This window comes from Branchiostoma floridae, chromosome 2, assembly GCF_000003815.2.
Source record: "Branchiostoma floridae strain S238N-H82 chromosome 2, Bfl_VNyyK, whole genome shotgun sequence".
Lineage (NCBI taxonomy): Eukaryota > Metazoa > Chordata > Leptocardii > Amphioxiformes > Branchiostomatidae > Branchiostoma > Branchiostoma floridae.
Genome location: NC_049980.1, coordinates 11465663 through 11481413, shown reverse-complemented (window position 1 = coordinate 11481413; position 15751 = coordinate 11465663). Strand labels below are relative to the sequence as shown.

General features: G+C 40.5%; 2 protein-coding genes and 1 long non-coding RNA gene across 4 annotated transcripts in view; all 3 read right to left on the bottom strand.

Annotated features, from left to right (window-relative positions):
* LOC118410666 (cell wall integrity and stress response component 2-like) overlaps positions 1-710 on the bottom strand; it is a 2785-nt gene extending 2075 nt beyond the window's left edge. The window contains exons 1-2 of one of the 2 annotated variants that reach the window (XM_035812469.1): positions 515-710; positions 66-290 (exon numbers count right to left, since the gene is read on the bottom strand). In XM_035812469.1, coding sequence (XP_035668362.1) covers positions 66-290; positions 515-707 — 418 coding nt within the window. In that variant the 5' untranslated portion in view covers positions 708-710. Of the gene's footprint in view, positions 1-65; positions 297-514 lie in introns of both variants that reach the window. The other variant, XM_035812468.1, reaches the window with a different exon arrangement.
* Positions 711-3458: 2748 nt separating this feature from the next.
* On the bottom strand, positions 3459-6080 carry LOC118410023. Its single transcript, XR_004830514.1, has 3 exons — positions 5306-6080; positions 4904-4985; positions 3459-4673 (listed from the first exon to the last, which is right to left on the bottom strand). It is a non-coding gene; the product is annotated as an uncharacterized LOC118410023 (long non-coding RNA).
* Positions 6081-8769: 2689 nt separating this feature from the next.
* Positions 8770-15751, bottom strand: part of LOC118403992 (mucin-22-like) — a 10288-nt gene continuing 3306 nt past the window's right edge. Inside the window, exons 2-3 of the mRNA XM_035802894.1 lie at positions 9738-12664; positions 8770-9338 (exon numbers count right to left, since the gene is read on the bottom strand). Of these exons, the coding sequence (XP_035658787.1) occupies positions 9206-9338; positions 9738-12664 (3060 nt within the window). The 3' untranslated portion in view covers positions 8770-9205. The remainder of the gene's footprint in view (positions 9339-9737; positions 12665-15751) is intronic.

Here is a 15751-nt window from a genome sequence, read left to right as displayed (position 1 = left end):
AGCAATAATTTTTTAATGTGCACCTCCAAACAACTAAAGACACCTGAAGAGCCGTGTTTCCCTACCTTTGCCTGTCACTGCAGACGTTCCCGACGTAACGTTAGAGGTATCTGTAGTCCCTACACCGCTGGACGTTACGGGTTGACCTGTGACTGCTGTCACGCCACCTGCAGCTGTCGTCATTACACCTGCACCTGGGCTAGTCGCTACACCTGCAACTGGAGTCGTCGTCACACCTGCACCTGGGGTCGTCATTCCACTTGCAGCTGGAATGGTCATGCCACCTGTAGCTGTTACTATATGAACATAACAGGTGTCATGAAACAGCACTTATTTCGCCAAAGATGTCAAAGCACACATATTGTATGTCTTACTTCTTTCCTGTACTATGTCATTCTCATTTTTTACCAAGATGACGCTTTTTCATCTTTGTAAAAAGCGCCCGGGCAATAGACCACGATCATTTTCTTAAAAACGCAGAACATTGTAGAGTGAACAAAGCGACGCTACCTACCATTAGTTATTGTTGAATTACCTGTGCCCGCAGTCGTCTGAGATTCACATTGCCAACTCAATAATAAAAGAATAGCAGATATTGCCAGGAACTTCATATTCGTAAATGAACCTTTGAAGAGTTTTGCGATTGAAAAAAAAACCTTGTAGCTTCTGTGCGTTTTATCCACATCTGCACTGCTCTTTAAAAACATCGTTATATATAACGTCTCTCTTGGTAACGTTGTTGTTTTTCTAAACATTTGCACATTACCGTGGAAACATTATCATGCGCTTTCTATGCCGACGCCATCTCTAGTGTTTGCACTAAATTATTATGTTGCTTTATGGAACCTCTCTATATGTCGGGAACAGTGAAGTATGTATAATGTGTCATCTTTCCTTTGTCTCCCGACACGCGCGACTTTGATTTATCAAGTTATTGCACCAATCTGCCACTCAAGGTTCGTGAAGTAGTTTACAAAGTGACATAAGTCACATTGGTCAGCTGTGTAAAATATGCTGTCGTCAGATGAAACTCCCTAAAAAATTCCAAATCTATAAGACATGGATAAGATATGAATAGGATCATCGATATGAAATACCAGACTAACTCGCTTGGTGTCGCTTTTATTTAGTAATTTCGCGTTTCTATATTTACTTATTTTGATAATTACGTGTATGGTAACACATATGAACTTGTGTAGTTGCCATGCATTTCTTTTATTACGCCTATTCCACAGTCACACTGCATCTGCATTAAAAAGATTCAGATTTCAATTGAGAAGTATTCGTTAGGCTATATTGATTGGGTTGGTGACATTCTTGCGCGCATCAAATTTCGCCCATTCCGACCATACTCTAAATCGCACAAAGCAACTACAAATGAGCAAATGTATGCCGCAAATTGCAAGAAAAATACCGGGAGACTAATGTTGCAGAATACCAACGTCAATGTCAAAATCAACGAAGAAGATGAATTGTAAAATTAAGAATCTGTCGTTCAACATACCATACTCCGTCAGGTTTTCAACCTTCCTGCCCACTTAGATTTCATAACAAGGCAACTTTTGGGAGGACCATTTTTTTTCTTCGCACGCTCGCGTCAGTTTTGGAGTTCCCACAGTACGCCATCCATATAATCGAATTGATAAGGCAAAAGATTCATTAAAACTTTTCGAAACCACAAATCTCTGGAGTGGCTTTAACTCGCTTGTTGTACGTAATATTTCACTCAAACGGAGTTCACAAAACATGAGGACAATGTAACTTTCTTGTTGTTGAAGCAAGGAGAGTCTATCATGGCCCGTATACTTGAGGTACACAGTTGAAACATTCTCTTCCCTCAACTTCATTTGATCTGCCACATCTGTGCCATGATACCCCCGTCACAAAGTCAGAAAAGTGATTGGCTAACAGGATTGTGACCTCTAAGTGACATTTTCGGGAGCAATGCGTCCCAACTTTTCTCGATCATAAAGCCATTTTTAAAAGATCGGCCGATTTTCGTAGGTCCCGAGCCCTATCCACTGTGAAGTGGTAGATTTTCAGGTAAAAAAAATCCTTGTGTCTCTGGCTTGTAGCGATCAGCAAATATGGCCAAAGTTTGTTGACTGCAACAGGAGCTTTTCATCAATCCAAACGCAACTATTTGTTTCATGTACCAAAATCTCTAGTTTGCGCATGCCACTTTGTATCCGCCAGTTAGGCTAACGTTACATTTTAAAACTGGGGCCCGGCCGAAGAAAAATAGAAGTGTATACGTAAAAGATAGACACAAATAATACCCACCACTATTCTCTTTATGTCATGTGCAGCTTATCTTTTATTTCATACTTTTTCGTTTCCAAAAGCTGCCCGGCCGGGCCTCGGTTTGGAAATGTGACGTACATGTAGGCCTTTCGTCATCAAGCGATCGACTTGATCGGTGAAAAAAGTTAATGCAATACACTTATTACATTACATATTGTGTGTCCGTAATTTGTTGTCTGAAGTATGGCACCTGACATATTGCCGCGGCAGTGTCAATATTTGCCCACATTGCCCTCCACCCCCCTGCAGCGTTGAAAGCCCTGTGATGGCGGCCACCTGACAGAGTTCACCAGATGTGTGTGAGGAAGCCGATAGCGTTATCACCGTTGCTATGTGACGTTATAGTTCCGACAGTACATGAAAGCTTGATAGGGACAAACAAAGTGCTTGAACGAAGCTTAGAGTGATTACTGTGCAGTTGCAAATGTTGGTGACTTTAACCGCTCTTGCAAATGAAGTTTATGTTCTTTGGTTTCAAATAACCGTAATACTTTTCAAACTCACAACAAGCAACACGGTGAAAAACAGATTAATAAATACGATGTATCTGGGCCTAAATTTTATGAAATGTGACGAAAATGTTTTTAAACGATTTTAATCTGTCACTGTACTTCTTTTCAATACCTTGCGCCCTCCTGGAGAACAGACAAAGGGCTGTCCTAGGTTTTTAGCTTGTAATATATACATGTATGTATGTATTCATCTTGTGTGTAATAAAGATGATTTTTAACCAGAATGAAATAAATTAAATCGTTACAAATACTAAAGGAATTATTCATCTCCTTTGCGATATGATTTCATCCGGGCATTTGTTGCATTACTGACTCCTTTAAAGCGCTTGTATTATCTTTATCATAGTAATTTCTTATCAACGAGAGGAATTCTGTACTTGTTTAGCACGGAGCAACTTCAAAGCGACTTTATCCGTCATCTTTGAGCGTGTTTTCGACTGAAGAGGTTGTAATCGATGATTTTATCAGGACATCTGCCATTACCTCTGGCCTCCGTAGACGCTCGACGTGACAGTTTGACAGTCAGGCACTAAAATGTTGTTGGGGGGGGAGGGCACTAAAGTGTCTTGTTCTTCAGTACAGAGGTCTTTGCTCAGATTTGCATGTTAAAGCACACAAGCAAGTCAGAAAACAGAAAACAAATCAATTGTATCCTTAAAGGTTTATTGATACAAAAATAGAAGTTACAAAAATCTCACCGTAGCTTTGAGCCAACAGTTCACAGACAAGTCCGATATCAAAGTACTACCTCCAAATACCATATAGCTGAACAATTGTCTCTTGACTTCAAAGGAATATTCTTCCTAGCTTGAATGTAATGCCTCTATCAAAATTTGGCGTGAAAGTTACAACACATGATAGATATCAATCTTTAAATGACGGTAGCCAATATGCCGTCTCATGACGCAGAGGTCGTGTCCGTAGCTGTTTCCCCAACCATAGTCCTTCCCTTCGCGTTCAACGAATTCGGAATATGATAAGTTTTACAACAAGGAATTCGTAACAACCATATACCGTCATGCTCTGCGTCAGTCATTGAAGCGTACAATATGCGGCCCTGTCCTTCTTTTATGAAGGACCAAAATCTTCTCTCTGTAAGCAAATGGGGTTCACAGTGACACTTGAACAGATAATGCATAACCTCGCGATCGATACCGTATTTGGTGTCTGCATTCCCGTGAGTCCTAAGGCCAATGATTCAGTATGCCCTCGTCACGTTTCGAACAGTTCATATCTATAGATCTAGGACATGTGACAGTCATAACAACGTGTGTTGAGACAATAGGTGCGTAACTCGTACACTTGGTTTGTTGGATAGATATTTTGACAGAACACCTCAGACGTGAGTATTTGAAAAAAAAACGCATGTCTTCATCACTCTGTCTACAAACATATCCAATCCATCACAAACCAGAGAACAACTTTAGCACACAAAACGTTCATTAGCTGGACAACTATAACTCAAGAACGAGTCTTTGGAAAATAATTACATTCCTCATCGTTCAAAGAGACGTTTTGCCCTCTTTTTATGGCATTCTATCTGATGACAAAAGTGATGTTATGCGTTGCCCCTGTCATCTACTGATCCATCGAAACTAGCTGCCTGAAAGGTGCATTTCTGACATTTATGAGGTCCAAGATTTTTATTACATCTCCTGTGTTCTTCTGCCATTTTTTCTCTTATTTTTTTTTCGGAGTGCTCATTGCAGGTTTTCCTTTTTGATACTCAAAGTAAATGCAAAAGGTTATTGGTTGGTACTCATTTCTAAGTATCAAATGACAAATATGTACTATGCATCCTCCAATTCCGTTTCATTGACTTTAGCCTGGGATCCGTGTTGACTAGCGGCCACTTGTCTGGAGAATTAAAGACAACAACTTGATCAGTATGATATGTGAACGTGGTAACGTAATTGTATAAAGTACGGGAGGAAAATTGTTTACTTCGATGTGTACACATCTGTTTCATTTCTAATTCATTTTTAAACAAGACAAAATCAATATCTTGAAATGGGTTTGTGTCTTAAATGAACCTTTGATAGAAAATGGATCTTACCGGTGGCGTAAAAAAGAGACTTTAGCTTTACCTGTTCTTCTTTTTCTTGCAGCAGCAGACAGTAATGATGACCACTACTAGTATGACAGCGGATGCGCTACCGCATGCTATACCTATAGATATGATCCAAATTATACGTATATGATAAGTATAACACGAATATCAACTTGTTTGCAACATGGATAGCATCTTAATCATCCCTATAATTCTTATCACTGGCAGGCTATACTCAAATATATCGTATATCATGGAAAATGCCATCTAATATCACGGTTTTTGCAGTTAATGCTGATATCACGATAAGACATCCACTTTGTCCACTAAGCGGTTGAAAAAGGATTAGCAAAGTTGTTGGAGGATTAGCAAAATACCTGGCATTCTAACTGCACGTTGCTCGTGTTACACAACGCAAATGTTTTTAATTGTTACTTACCAATGATTGCTGCAGTAGATAGCCCCGAAGGTTCTGGATTCGCAGGTCTACAGATATTTGTACACGTGCAGTTGGCATCACCATCTGTACAAGACGAGCCGTCGGCGTACGTACAATTCTCAGAACAGACCGTAACCGCTGTAGAACAGGCCAACGCAATGAACACATGACCGTGAAACATTCAGTGGAATGTGATAGATAAAAAAAATGCATCTAAGAAGAAGACATTGCTTGTCATATCTGTTGTTACCTGAAACAAATCTAGACTTAGCATAAAGTAGGAAACTTAGATTTGATAAATCATATCTCAGTTGCATTACTTACTGATTGCATAGTATCAAGTAACGTTATAATTGGAAAGCTTATCAACCTTGACAATTATTCCACATTTGGTCGTTCATTCAAAGGCTTGGCCAGAAAGAAACAAAATTACCGAAATTTGCTACAGCTACTGTGTCTGGCGTTGGTAAGGGAATTTGGGCACTTGCCTGGCACGAACCCCCACGAAAGGGTGAATAACCAAGGTATCATATATGGAAATAATTACAAGCTTTCCGATTATGTAACACGCAGTATAAAACAAATGGACATATTATCTTTCACAATCAACTCACATAGCTGTAAAAATATCACTGCCAGGACCCGGGTATTCAACAATTAAATGTTACGACCAAATCAAGCCACACACATTACAATGTACTTCATGACGTTTCGACACTTTTGGTTTATGTTGAACAATTATCCCTACAGAGATCTATCAAGAGAGTGGGCTCAGGACTATTTTACAAACACTTTCTAAAGGATACTTTATCATGGAATATATCAAAACTGATAAATTAGACTAAGCGGCATTTGCATTCAAGGAAAGGTCGCTAAAGCATGTTAAGGTTGATTTTCAGGGCAGTTGCTCTACCCGAAATGCATAGACGCCGAAAGTACGTACGTGTCATATATATAGTAAGTCATTGTCTCAGTCATTGTCTACAATATCTGAAAACATTTCTTTTATGACAAAAAGATTTTTAAAAAGTCTAACTGTTTCCAATACCTAGCTCATATCAGTAAATGGTGTGCTTACGTGCTGCTGTAGTTACCGTCGTGATAACGTCGCCATCAGTGGTAGATACAGAAGAGTCGTTAGAGGTGGTGCTAACATGTTCGGTCGTTGTGTCAGTGTTTTGTTCCATGGTAGAGTTTGCAGACGCGTTGTTGGGTGGCTGAGTCGTTGGCGGGTCAGTTCTAGGAACACTGATTGCTGTGGTCTCAGTTGTTGGGTCTGGGGTTGTTACCCCTGTCATATCCGTTGTTACATCCGTGGTGTTCACTGTTGTTGAAAAATTGAGAAAGTTTATTCATGTTCCCATAAGATTCAATTAGTGTGAAAAAAATAATTGCTATTTAAGCAAGTTGGCATTTCGGAAAACAAGAGAGGAGGTCTAAAATTCTGTAAATAAAAACTAAGCAGCACAGTACAGAAATAACACCTTGGTATTTACGCACGTTTATGAAGTCCATGCGTTTAACTGGTGAAACTTAATTTAGCTTCTTCAGATGTTAAAAGACACAAAAAAGACTTACCAGTGGATTGAGCCCGAACATCAAATATGGCGGAGCACAGGCACAGCAAAAGAGCAATCAGTGTTGCTCTCGTCTGCATCTTCCTTTTTTTTCTGGGAATGTTACCAAAGCACCTATAATGACTGTGGCCTCCGTAAACTTCCTGTCTACTTCCTCTCTGCTTCATTTACTCCGATTACCTTTATATACAGAATCACATGAATACATATTTGTTTAAGAAAACATGGTCGTTACCATAGTGATCTCAGTGTTTATGTACATTACCATGTCCGATGGACGCAAACGTTATGTGTGCTGATCTGATATCGCTTGCACTTCTCACACCTGCACCTATCAATATTTCCCGACCCCAGGGGGATTAGTAATCCCCTTTTCACCTTTTCCCAAAAAGTCATATTATCTTCACTGTCTGTCTGTCATCATTCTATCTGTCTATCTGTCTGTATGTCTGTTTGTGTGTCTGTCAGTCTGTCTATCCATCTATTTATCTGTCTTCCTGCCTGCCTGCCTATATACTTGTCTGCCTGCCTGTCTGTCTGTCTGTCTGTCTGCGTGCCTGTCTGCCTGCCTGCCTGTTTGTCTGCCTGTCTGTCTAGCTGTCCATATATCGATATCTGTCTACCTGTCCAGCTGTCTATCTGCCCCTCTACCTGTCCGTCTAACTGTCTGCCTGTCTGTTTAGCTGTCAAGCCTTTAGTGATCATTTCCCACCGTGTACATAGTATCTTTTTACAATAGTGATATGAAACTTAGGAAGCACTAAAAGTAACTTAAGAAATAACTGAGATCGATACATAGGTATAGTTATGTCTTGACGTCAAAAATGAAACACAAGGCATTACTCGTGCATGTGAATGAGCGTAAATGTGGCTTCTTCTGCACCGTTAAAGGAACTTGATTTTACGCCGCGGGAGTCAGCATATGCGTCGTAAGGTGAGGGGCAAACGAACATATAGCTTCAAATCGTGAAAATTTCAAGTGGGATATTACTTCGCAGGTTCCAAACCTAAAGTAAGTGCATTACTTATGACATATATTTTAAGACCTTTAGCAGCTGGGTACTCAGCAAACGACTTGTGTTAAACATATAACAGTCTATCTGGGGACATTTCATCGCTTGTGTAGTGGCAATCAATTGTAAAGAAAGACCACACATTTATGTGGTGTTCCCTTAATTGATAGCATGTTTGGTCAACTCAAGGTTCCCTGATCAGTTATAACCCCCTATCATTTTGACATTGATTGGTTCCTGCACTTCGAACTTGTTTTTACATAAACTGCGCAAACTTGAGAGCAGTTATGTTCGTGGACTTTTAAAACATCTCAGTACAATAGACACATACGTCACAATTGTATCTGGTGTTGGGACTTTTGCCTAATTTTGTGTGTTTATTCAGTGGCAAACTGTACAAATTACGTCAGATATGAGTGTTTTGGAGGAAGCTAGTTTTGGCTACTGAACTGTTCAAATACAATTGTTTGCTCGTTATCGCTTTTAAACTGTTTACTTGTTATCGCTTTTAAAGTAGCTTTTTCCATTTGCCAAATACCATTTCGTAGTCAGATGGTCAATAAGTAACCTTGTCAACAGAGTCTAACTTGGCAGACGCTTACCTCATAATTTCAGATGAAATGATCTTCACTAGTCTTCTTTGGTGCTAATTATGATTTTTCATAAAATGGGTAATTCTAAAACATGTTTATGTTGACGGTGAGAATAACATATATCATGTCAACGAATCCCAAATACAGCATGTTTGCATGTGATAGACCTTGCTAAGCGTCATTAATTGACAGATGAGGAGTGCTTGAGTGAAACATTTCTAAAAGGTGTCGTAAGGGGGCGCTTCAAATAGAGAACAGTTGCATGTATGTCTCCGATCTGGGATACTGTGGCTCGGTGACGACGTGCTTTAAATCATTTTGAAGGATGCGTTATAGATGATACGCAGTGTCGGGTTAGAATTTTTTTTAAATGTTGTATGGCATATAATTCAAAAATGGAAATAGCATACAGCATACCTTCACATGCCAATAGAATACTGTGCGGTTTTTGGTCTCGTTGTTCCTCTTTTTTGGGAGCGAGAATCAAATGTCAATACTAATCGATACCTGTAGAGTTTTTATAGATTCCATGCATTTGACACCGCAAGGTGGCGCAGTTGTGCGTGCTTCGTAAGCAACAGTTTTCTACGCGTTTCGAACGCGTACCAGACACAGGGCCACAAAGTGACCATGCATGCATACAGCAATGAGCAGTTTAACGTTACATCAGTTCATATAGGAATTCTCCCAGCTGTAGTAACGTAACAGTACAACTATTCAAATTGTCAGGTCAGGTGAAATCCTTGTGAATTTCGAGGATGGTAAAGGCTTCATCTCCACAATAGTGATGGTACAGTCAGGAGGTCCGTTGTACAGGTGCTCCTTCAGCTCAAGGGTAGTGATTTTGGCACTGAAATGAAATCAAACACGCACACAGAAGTAGAGATGTTATGTATGGACTTTCAAATTGATAACATCATCCCTTGAAACATGTATGTATGGATTTATATTGATAGATTCAAGGACAAAATTCAAGTACATTCAAATGTGACAACATTAATAATGCATATAGAACACTAAAGATCACTAAACGTTGGAGAATCCACCAATGATAAGCACATTTTCATCCCATGCCCCGTGGTCTTTTGCAAGGTTACGATAAGTGTCAAGAAATTGGTGTTGTTATGCCAAACGCTGTACCTTGCACATTTGTTGTACAATAAAGATTACGTATATATACACTGTTGTATAAACCTGTTCAATCCCAAGTATGAATTTGTTACATTGTATGATATGTTGAAGATCTCACCTATGTTTCTTCCTGCTGCGTTGGTAAGCGATGCCCATAGATCCCATCACGACTACCAAGGCCCCCAACGTTGCACCTATGACGAGACCGACTACGTTAACGAGCTCTGTTCTGTCCGGAACGTTCTGAAGCGTAGTCGGTTGGATTACGTCCTGTGTGCTAAATATCTCTGCATCAGTAGTCCGTAGTTCTACAGGTGTGATTGCAGTCTCTTTGGGTGTGGTAGGAGGAGCATATGACATGCCTGGAGTTGAAGATGCTACAATTGTCAAAGTACTAGCTGTAGTGGAGGGCTTGGGTGACGACATAACTGATGTATCCTCTGTTGTAGTGACGACGTCAGTGGTGATATCAGCAACGATTCCAGTTGTATACTCGTCAGTGGTAGACAGACGTGTTGTGACTAATGTGGTACTAGCGTCCGTTGTTGGCACGGGTTCTGTCGTAATGGATGTTGTAACTGTGCGCGTTGTTAGAGGAGGCATTGCTGTGACAGCAACATTGGTAAGGACCGGTTCTGTTGTGATAATATCGGTGGTAAGATCAGACTGCGTAGTGACTAAACTTGTAACAGCGCCGGTAGTAAGATCAGACGGTGTAGTGACTAATGTTGTAAAAGCGTCAGTGGTAAAATAAGACTCTGTAATGTCTATTGTTGTAACAGCGTCAGTAGTATACTCATTCTCTGTCGTGACTAATGTTGTATCAACGTCAGTGGTATGTCCAGGATCTGTTGTGACTACTGTTGTAGCAATGTTAGTGGTATGTTCAGGGTCTGTTGTGACTAATGATATAGCTATGTCAGTGGTATGTTCAGGCTCTGTTGTGACTACTGTTGTAGCAATGTCAGTGGTATGCTCAGTTCCTATAGTGACTAATGTTGTAGCAATGTCAGTGGTATGCTCAGTTCCTATAGTGACTAATGTTGTAGCAATGTCAGTGGTATGCTCAGTTTCTGTAGTGACTAATGTTGTAGCAATGTCAGTGGTATGCTCAGTTTCTATAGTGACTAATGTTGTAGTAATGCCGGTGGTATGTTTAGGCTCTGTTGTGACTAATGTTGTAGCAATGTCAGTGGTTTGTTTAGGCTCTGTTGTGACTAATGTTGTAGCAATGTCAGTGGTATGTTCAGGTTCTGTTGTGACTAATGTTGTAGCAATGTCAGTACTATGTTCAGGTTCTGTTGTGACTAATGTTGTAGCAATGCCAGTGGTATGTTCAGGCTTTGTTGTGACTAATGTTGTAGCAATGTCAGTGGTATGCTCAGTTTCTGTTGTGACTAATGTTGTAGCAATGTCAGTGGTATGTTCAGTCTCTGTAGTTACTAATCTTGTATTAGCGTCAGTGGTAACATCAGTGTTTGTAGTGACTAATGTTGTAACAGCGTCAGTGGTATGCTCAGTTTCTGTAGTGTCTAATGTTGTATCAGCGTCAGGGTCTGAAGTGAGAGTTGTTGCAACATTGTCAGTGGTGAGTTCAGGGACTGTAGTGACTGTTGTTGTAACAGCGTCAGTTGTAAGTTCAGGGTCTGAAGTGAGAGTTGTTGTAACAGCGTCAGTTGTAAGTTCAGGGTGTGTAGAGACCGTTGTTGTAACATTGTCAGTTGTAAGTTCAGGATCTGTAGTGGATAATGTTGTAACAGTGTCAGTGGTGATGTCAGGTTCTGTAGTGACCGCTGTTGTAACAGTGTCAGTTACAAGTCCAGTGACTGTAGTGAGAGTTGTTGTAACATTGTCAGTGATAAGTTCAGGGTCTGTTGTGACCGTTGTTGTAACAGCGTCAGTTGTAAGTTCAGGGCCTGTAATGACCGTTGCTGTAACAGCATCAGTTGGAAGTTCAGGGTATGTAAAGACCGTTGTTGTAACATTGTCAGTGGTAAGTCCAGTTTCCATAGTGAGAGTTGTTGTAACATTGTCAGTGGTGAGTTCAGGGTTTGCAGTGACCGTTGTTGTAACAGCGTCAGTTGTAAGTCCAGTGTCTGTATTGAGAGTTGTTGTAACAGTGTCAGTGATAAGTTCAGGGTCTGTAGTGACCGCTGTTGTAACAGCGTCCGTTGCAAGCTCAGGATCTGTAGTGGATGTTGTCACAGTTTCAGTGGCAATGTCAGGTTCTGTAGTGACCGCTGTTGTAACAGTGTCAGTTGTAAGTCCAGTGTCTGTAGTGAGAGTTGTTGTAACATTATCAGTAATAAGTTCAGGGTCTGTAGCGACCGTTGTTGTAACGTCGTCAGTTGTAAGTTCAGGGCCTGTAATGACCGTTGTTGTAACAGTGTCATTTGTAAGTTCAGGGTCTGTAATGACTAATGTCGTAACAGTGTCAGTTGTAAGTTCAGGGTCTGTAATGACCGTTGTTGTAACAGCGTCAGTGGTAAGTTCAGTGTCTGTAGATACCGTTGCTGTAACAGCGTCAGTTGTAAGTTCAGGGTTTGTAGTGACCGTTGTTGCGCTAGCGTCGGTTGTAAGTTCAGGGTCTGTAGGGACTGTTGCTGTAACAGCGTCAGTTGTAAGTTCAGGGTCTGTAGTGATCGTTGTTGTAACAGCGTCAGTTGTAAGTTCAGGGTCTGTAGTGACCGTTGTTGTAACAGCGTCGGTTGTAAGTTCAGGGTCTGTAGTGGCCGTTGTTGTACTAGCGTCAGTTGTAAGTTCAGGGTCTGTAGTGACCGAAGTTGTTACAGTGCGTGTCGTGACATTCTCAGTTGTAACGGCGGGCTCCGTAACTGGTGTGATGATAACTTCCGTGCCAGTAACAGTGGCATTTATGGCAGCATCAGTACCGGAGTCGCCGGTAGCGAAAGACTTAGTTGTAACAGAATCCAGTACAGTACCCGTGATAGATGTTGTTGGGGCGTTTGTCGTCGTACTATTTGCAGTACTTGGGGGACCTGTAGCTGTAGACGGTTCTGTTTCTACGTTAACGTTGTTTGTGTTCTGAACAGTACCAGATTCAGTAGAAGAGTCAACTAACGTTACCAACCTTGTTCTTGTAGACATCGCCGTTCCCATGGTTGTCATTCCATTCCCAGTGAATGAAGTTGTGGTATCCTGATTTGCCGTAGTGTAACCATAAGGTTCAGTCCAAATCTGTACATTGGTCCTCGAAGCTTCTTGGACAGTTGAACTGACATCATCCGCATGTGGAATCAGTGACACCTGTGTCAAGACTCTTGTACTATGTGTAAGACCTTGGTCGCTTACACGATTTATCGGTATTGCTGAAGTCGATACTATTGAAATGAGGTTCCCAAGCAGGACTACAGCAGTCGAGAGGTGTCGCCTTGCCTCCATGGTGAAGGGAACTGTTCACGGAACGGCGGCTGTGGATCAATATAGACGCTAACGTTACACCCACCGGTAACATCAACCCGCTCGTATCGTACTGGCTGTTCCGGTAGGGTAAGTGTAGCCAACATGATCAAACAGATGACGTATGGTAGTACTTAAAACCAGTTGTACTAGAGTTCAATGACAGTACGTTTAATGCTCTGCGTTTTTACGTAAGGCTATGTCTATTTGATTACATGGATGACATCCGAGCGCGCATCAATTTTTGCAAAAAGATACTTTAAAAAATCAGCAATGCTGTAAATCGTACAAAGAAGCTTCCAAATTAACAAATATATGTCTTTCATTTAAGAAATGATATGCGAAAATGTATACTAATCTCATAAAATGCCAATGTTAAACATAAAACGTCAATTCCAAGGTAAAACAAGAAGATGTCAGTGATAGGACAAATTTGAAGAATCTATTTTGATATACCATATTCTGTGTGCTCAGACATTTGTTCAACCTTTCTGACCACTCAGATTTTTATAATGAAGGCAATCTTTTTTTTCTTCTAATTCGCACGCTCGCATCAGTTTGAAGTTCCCAGATGTTGTAATCTATGTAATCAAATCAACATGACCTAATGGTAACGTTTGCGTCCACGTAATGTTTGAAAACTTTGCAGATGATGACAGATTCTTGTGCGCATAACGTTATGTTATCCTTTATAGCATGAGAATCAACGCTTTAAGTAAATACAGCAATTTGGTACTACTTGGCAATTGGGAGCAGATAGACCACATATAGCAACCACCTCTTGACCAGTATCAGTGCATTCTCGTGTAGGTTGTAGAGAGCCCCGGCAATACAGTACCTCTAGGTGCGAACCTACAAGTATTATTCCAACCTTCAAGTATCATTCCATGATATTGTAGTACGTTCTATGCATGTTATCTATATGTTGTTTGACGAACAAAATAACACAAAGAATCGAAAATATATTCATAGTTTCTTTTATTGTGATATTGATATGAATCAGTCGACATAATTTGGTCACATTTGAAATAATATAGAATACAAGTTAGGTTTAACAAAAAAACTTCAGATATCTACATGTAGTAGGAATCTGAAATTCAACTTCTTTGACAATAAAACAGGTTTCTATTAGTTACATATTTGTCTAAATGATATAGCTGTGTTCTTTTCGTTATGTAGTTGAATGGCACGCGTAACGTTAACAGCATTTTATAAAATCATATGACCAAGACCAGCATATTTGCATGATACCACTGCTGACATATGACATCAGCATATCGACCCGATCATCGATTGCCGCAGGAACGGACCAGGTGGAGCGGATTCTCACCTGACCTGTGACCTTAGTCAGGGCATCATGGGTATCATGCCATCAGCGTATGTAAAGAATTAGTATTTGCCAATAAGGTGTGTAATATCAAAACAAATCTCGTGCAATCGCTGACTCGTGTGGTGTCAGCATGGAACACCTTTGCAATACATTTTGAACGTACCAAACATTAGCAATTTCCTTGGATAGCTAACAATTGCAACAAGAAACAACACTGGTCAAATACTAAATGTGTAGATCATGGATTCTTGTTTGGAACACATCTGCTTCAGGGTAAACGACATATAGTCAAAGCTATCCAAGCAGGCCATTCGGAAAGCCGATACAATCTGACCACAGGGTCCTTTGTCTTTTGTCCATTGTAAATATCATCCAGGGGACCACAAAAAAGTGGCCACGTTGGCCAAGTGGTGTATATGTAGAGGTGGTCACCTGAACCAGTGATTGCAGTTCACTAGTCTCTGAATCAACTGTTTATCAAGGACCTTTTTAGATACCAGAGCTTTCATGGCCCAAATAAAGTGTAGAGTCCGGGACTGTGGTGGTTTTCAAAGGCACCATATACTACACAGTACACACATAAAACCCCTGCTCTGTGTTTCGGGAGACTCAAAATCCTCATAGAACCGCATTTCAAGGTACCATTTTTAGTAGTCATTGAATGCATATCGGTTCCAATATAATCTTAATGATGGCCTAAAACTCTGGTTATAGAAATCTATCTTACATACATCCTACAACTGATTGCTCATTATCTGCTAAGTTACTTATCTAATGCTAGGTTGCTTATCTAATGCTAAGTTGCTTATTTGCTGCTATGTTGCTCATCTACTGCTAGAATGCTCATCGATATCTACCCCCAGGGTTCTCATGAACAGCTAGGTTGCTCCGCTTTCCATCATGGTAGATATGTCGCCTTCGCTGCCAAACGCGACTCGTCGGCTTCTTTGTTCCTCCATTTCCACGGCAGGTGCCACGAGACGACTGAAAATAAGGCATGAACGAGCGATTCAAACATACGTACTGCAATTACTGTCAACTTCGGGAAGCAATGGGTTTCAAACATCATAAATTGCATATTATTGCTTCGTGTAATTGATGTGGTGGCAAAATTTACATCGCATGATAAACCAATAGCGTAACTTGCTATAGTGATCGCCGAGCAACAGTACTGCGACAATGCATATGTGTGACTCTAGATTTCATAATTATAATATGATGTAAGATAAGATGTAAATTATTATTTACAAGACAACAAAACACACAAGACGATATGTCAATCTTTGGTCTCTCAGTGTTCGCAGTCTATAGCGGAATAGGAGTGTATCTAGTGTATATTGATTCTGCAATAGTTGTAACCGATTGCTGATGCTGCCTTTTCT